The sequence below is a fragment of the Galeopterus variegatus genome, unplaced genomic scaffold, assembly GCF_000696425.1.
Source record: "Galeopterus variegatus unplaced genomic scaffold, G_variegatus-3.0.2 Scaffold1199, whole genome shotgun sequence".
In the NCBI taxonomy this organism is placed as follows: Eukaryota; Metazoa; Chordata; class Mammalia; order Dermoptera; family Cynocephalidae; genus Galeopterus; species Galeopterus variegatus.
Window position 1 is genome coordinate 244,281 of NW_007727310.1, and position 5,880 is coordinate 250,160.

Below are 5,880 nucleotides of genomic sequence, written 5' to 3' on the forward strand. Positions count from 1 at the left end.
TCACTGGCTGAGCGCGGTGCGGCTGGTCTCAAAAAGAAAAAAAAAAAAAAAAAAAAAAAAAAAAGGGAAAATTTCCCAGAACTGAAGGGCATGAGCTCATTATAAGGGCCCATCAAGTATCTAGTTCAACAGATGAAAAAAGATCCATACTAAGACACAGCATGGTGATATTTTAGAACCTTAGGGACAGAGGGGATAGAGAGAAAATCCTAAGAGCTTCCAGGTGCAACAAGAATCAGAATGGCAGTAGTGGCTGGCCAGTTAGTTCAGTTGGTTAGAATGCAATGTTATAACACCAAGGTCAAGGGTTTGAATCCCTGTACCCTGAAGCTTAAGAAAAAAAAAAGAAAAGAAAAAAAGAATGGCATTAGTCTCAACAGCAACACTGGAAACTAGAAGATAATGTAGTGCTGTCTTCTCTTCAACATTCTAAGGAAAAATGATTCCCAACTCAACCATCGGTCAAGTATAAAGATAAAGACATTTTCCAGAAACATAAGGTATCAACAATTTTGTTTTTCCATGTACTTTTTCTCAAGAAGCTTCTGGAGGATGTGCTCCACCAAAACAAGGGAGTAAACCAACAAAGAGGAAGACATGGGATGTAGACAACAGGGGATCTGGCATTAGCAGAGAGGTGAAAGGAAATCAGAGTGATTAGTTATCCTTCAGGCTTAGCGAGCAATCAGTTCAGACTGAAGATCAGAGAAAAGAGAAATTTCTTCAAGATGAAATCAACAGACTTCCTAATGGGTCTGAATATGCTGGAAGACTCAGACAAGTGGCAAAGAGTTTGGGGTTGAATTAGTGATCTAACACTAATTTTATTTTAATAAAAATTATATTAGGAGCATGTGGGAATGGGAAGGTTGTATGTGTGGTGAGAGCTACATCCTCATCTACCAGAGTGGAAAGTCAAGCTTAATAGAAGTACTTGATTTTGTAAACTATGTGTACATTTAACTCATAAAAGTCACAAAACAAAACACAAAAAGAAAAAAACGTCTATAGATGCTTCTGACTTGACCCAATTTAAAAGACTTTTTTCTTCCTTTACTATTAGGGTGAAGGAAGTAGAGTGACAACCTGACCCTTTTTTAGAGTTTCATCCTCAGTTTTATTCTCAACCACTAAAGGGGAGTAAATTGCTCCAAAGCATTTTTCTTGCCTACCTTTTCTTAATTATTCTTCTGCCCTTACCCTGATGATGGAAGACAAGTCTGGGATTTAGAATCAGAAAATCTGGATTCCAGTCCCAGTTCTATCATTTAGAAATTGTGTAATCTTAAGCAAACTATTTAAGTTCTCTGGGCCTGTTTTTTCCTTTATAAAAACAATGATGATTAACATGAGAAACAAGTTTATAACACATGAAAATCTCCATACAAAAGCTATTATCCCATGTGTGTATTCTCCCAATCCCCCACTGTGTGTATTTTTGAGGGGAAGAGCAATTTTGGTTTGTTCTTTCATTCAACAAGTATTTACGGTGTACTCTCTCTGCCAGGTGCTATTGTAGGCGCTTATGATTTACCAGTGGCAGGGGGTGGGAGGAGTGGCAGGTGGTATTAGGCCTCATTGAGAAGGTGCTAGTTGAGTAAAGACTTGAAGGAGGTCAGGGAATGAATCATGTAGATATCTGGGGAAATGGGTTCTAGGCAGTGGAAACAGCTTGAGCAAGGGCCAGAGTGGCAGGAGTGGAGTGAGGGGAAAAGAAGGGATTTTAGTCTGAATGAAATAGGGAGTCACCAGAGAATGGTTTTGAGTAGAGGAATCACAGAATTTGAGTTGTTTTAAAAGGATCACTGGATGCTGTGCTGAGAATGGAGTCTAGAGTCTACAGGAACAAACTGTTGGGAGGTTTTCACAGTAATTCAGATGAGAGATGATGATGGTGGTAGCACCGATAGTAATGGTTGGATTTTAGATATATATTATATTAGAGCCAAAGGGATTTTCTAATGGAACAGGTATGGGAGCATGAGAAAAAGAGAGGAAACAAGAATAACCCTAACGTTGGGAGAGAATGTAATTCTCTTTTATTTCCCTCCCTTAAACCATGCTAACTTCCTCATTTAGTCTTTTGGACAGATACTCAATTTTTTCTCCTAGTGAGAATGCAACCAACTCACTTCCAAATGATTTTGTTGGTAACAAAGAGTGTCAAAGAACAAAAATTACAATCTACTTGCAAAAACAGTTAAAACGTGTGGCTCTTCAACTAGAATAAACTCTAAGAATTTAATCTAAAAACGTTGAGTGCATCAATCCATTCTTGGTTTACAAAACGAAACAAAATATATTAAAAAAAAAGATTTCTTACTCTGTGGGAATACACCGCGCCTATATCAATCTTGTATGGATTCATTTTCTGCATCTCCTTTTCTAGATCACTCTGGTTATCGAAGGATTGGTAGCGAACGTATATATCATCTTTCAAAGTGAATGAAAACTCGCGGTGTTGAAAGTAATTCTTTATCACTGCAAAACAAGTGTACATTTAAAAGTTAATACGGCACTTTATTCAGCTCAGGGCATTATAACATTAACCAATGAGAAAATATTTTTAATGAGCCTCTTGTGCCCAACACCGTGCTAGATGTTAAAAAAAAAAAAAAGGAACTAGACCCTAATTTCCTAATTTGACGGGGCTTACCATCCCACAATCGCTGGGGGAAAGTAGAAATGAGGGGAAAAGACGCAGAAATATTTAAATATGTAATGCCATCTCTCTCGGTGGCGGTGGGCACTAATAAATTCAGCTGCGAGGAATAAAGTATCTCTTCACTTCTCGGAGAGGATCCTCCGTCCCTGATGTAGATCACGCCTCTGCAGCTTCAAGCTACCACCTAGTAACCCCCTTGGCACCGCGGCAGGTAACTGGGACACCTGAAGTGAGCCCGAACGCGTAGAAGTTAAAAGTAGCGGCTCTGTTTTTACCGTGTAGCCGCAGGCTGGTGGATCCTCTCTTATCCCATCTACACCTCACAGGTGGTGGGGCGGGATCTAGACAGTGCGTGAAGGCGCCCGGCACTGTGGCTGGCGCACGAGGCACTTCATGTTGTCATTCTAAGGCCACCCCGCCCGGAACCTCTCACTCCGCGCCGTACCACGGCCGCATCACTACCCACCCCGCTCCCCGCCTCCATCACCTCCGCCATAGTTGAGCCAGCGATAGTACTGGGCGTAGGGAAAGAGCCTCCGGTAATAAAGTTTAAGCAGCTCGGGCAGCTCGGCGGGGTCAAACATCTCCATGGAGGCGGAACTCGACCCAAGGATGACTGACCGCAAGAATTGGCGGGAACAGCCCCGCCGGAGCCTCCGCCACTGCGCAGGCGCGTTGTGGCGCGGCCCGACGTCTGCCGAGGCCACCGGGAATTGTAGTTCGCATTTTGGGTTGGTCGGGGCTGCGCAAGCCGCGTCCTTCCCTGGACTTTTTAATGGCGGCTTGTTAACTTCTTTCTTCCTAGGAACTGACTTCTTTGGATTCTTCAGAAGTCCGCTATTTAAGTTCCAGAACCCCTAAGAAGGGCAACACTTTAAGGAGCTAAGACTTAGGGGGAGAAAGCAAAGGAAGTTACATTTATTGAGTTCCTATTATATACTTGCTATGGTCTGAATGTTTGCATCCTCCAAAATTCCTATGTTGTAACCTAATCGCCAATGTGATGGTATTAGAAGGTCTCTGCCCTCATGAGTGGGATTAGTACTCTTATAAAAGAGGCCCCAGAGAGCTGCCTTCACCTTTTACCACATGAAGGCAGCTAGAAGGTGCCATCTACGAACCAGAAAACAGGCCCTAACTAGATACTGAATCTGCTGGCATTTTGATTCTGGACTCCCAGCCTCCAGAACTGTGAGAAATAAATTTCTGTTATTTAAAGCCATCTAGTTCATGGTATTTTGTTATAGCAGTCCTGAATGGACTAAGACAGTGCTCATTTTACTTATTTTCTTATCAGGAAAAAGGGAATAATAATAGCTAACATTTAAGTAGCTTTTGCCATGACATCAAGTACTGTTTTAAGAATTTAATAATTTAATCTTCGTGAGAACTCTATGTGGTAGGTACTAATATCTATTTTACAGGTCGGGAAATATGCAGAGAACTTAAGTCGAAGGTCAGACAGCTAGTAAGTGGGCGAGACATTAAGTGGAGAATCAGACAGCATGGCTTCAGAGTGTATGCATTTAACCCCTAAAGTACATGCTACAGGGGGGTTACTGTGAGGGTTAAATGAGATAAACTAAGGAGTGTCTGAAATTCACAGTCCATAGTTCAGAACTACCCAATGTGAGAAAGCTGTTATTCCTTAAAAATGCTCTGGCATAGAGGCCAGATGCCACTGGGAGGCAGTATTGCCATTCAGTTTGTTTCCTCTCGTAATTTCATCCACTTAGGTGCAAAACCCTTTTCTCCTTTAGGCCTTATACTGCCTGGCTCTGCCATCTTCTTTAGTCTTTTTCGGTGTATCTATCAGCCTCAAGTCTCTCTCCCCAAGTTCTTTGCAGACTTAGACACCTACTGAAAGAAAGTGAGCCGAGATGCCGGGTACTGATCAAGCTTTATTAGAGAAGAATCTGCTGGGCTGCACTCAAAAGGAGGGCAGCCCAAATGGAGGAAAGCATTGGGCCGAGCCCGTGGCACACTTGGGAGGGTGCGGCGCTGGGAGTGCAGCAGCGCTCCTGCCGCGGGTTCGGATCCTATATAGGGATGACCGGTGCCCTCACAGCGCTCACTGGCTGAGCGCGGTGAGGCCGGTCTCAAAAAGGACAAGAAAAAAAAAAAAAAATGGAGGAAAGCATCAGGTGTGGGGGTGGGAGAGCTTATATAGGGTGCCAAGGGCTGGCTGATACAATCAAGCAGGGGCATTATGCTAATGTGGAAGCTATGTGACCAGGGTGGAGAATTGTGCCCTTGTGGAAGCAAAAAGAGTTTCTGTTTCTCAGAAATCATGAAGTTTCTTACAAAGGGAGGAGATGGTGACTATTTTGTGCTTATTGTGTGCAAAAATGGCGCTGGTCACGTCCAAGATCTATCACCTATCTCATGGGCTTCCCTTCTAGTTCAACTCCTATGGTTATTCTGGATGTTTTTAGAATCTAAAAGGATCTATTCTGTGTCTATATCTGCATCCATTCTGTAAAGGTATGGTTCATTCAGTCATTCTTTAATTCATGCATTTATTCCACAAATAGTTAATGAACATATGTGTTGGGCACATAGGTCGGCTCTAGGGAGAAAAAAATTAATGACGTGCTTTCTGTATCTACTTCTGAGAAAGAGATAGTCTAGTAGGGGCAATAGACAAAAAAGTGTAATAAAGGGCTATAGATACATTTTTAACCCAGCTCTCTATTGGCTTCAGGATGTTCCTTAAGATTTAGATAAAATTGGTGCAAAAAACACAGTCACGAAAGTGTAAATGGCGTGGCACTTCAGGAAACTGCCAATAGTTTCATATGGACAGAGCTGAGACTTCAAGGCAAGGCATAGTGAGAGATAAGTCTAAGAGGCAAGCCATGGCCAGAGCATTGCATGCCAAGACAAGGAGTGTGGGAGTAAAAATATTCATCTTCCACTTTTATTCAGCTTTGGTTAAAATGAAAATGAAATACTGATCATATATCAATATTAGATGAGAAGCCTTGAGAGTAAAAGTCTTGTTGAAACAAAGCAGTTGCAGTACTTCGATGCTAGGTATTTTCCTTTTCAGTAAAATAAGGAAGAGAAGATTAGAGAATATGTTTTGTTGACACAAGGATATGTTTTGTTGACACAATAATAAACAAAGGGAGACTAGGTGGGGCCATGGTCATATTTCAATTTAAATACGATAGGTTCTGGCTCTTTTTATTTTAAACTACTGAAAAGTAGCA

General features: G+C 41.9%; 1 protein-coding gene across 1 annotated transcript in view; it reads right to left on the reverse strand.

Moving 5' to 3' along the window:
• PRIM1 (primase, DNA, polypeptide 1 (49kDa)) overlaps positions 1–3,310 on the reverse strand; it is a 19,277-nt gene extending 15,967 nt beyond the window's left edge. The window contains exons 1-2 of the mRNA XM_008575497.1: positions 3,153–3,310; positions 2,324–2,481 (exon numbers count right to left, since the gene is read on the reverse strand). Coding sequence (XP_008573719.1) covers positions 2,324–2,481; positions 3,153–3,255 — 261 coding nt within the window. The 5' untranslated portion in view covers positions 3,256–3,310. The remainder of the gene's footprint in view (positions 1–2,323; positions 2,482–3,152) is intronic.
• Between the last annotated feature and the right edge of the window lie 2,570 nt (positions 3,311–5,880).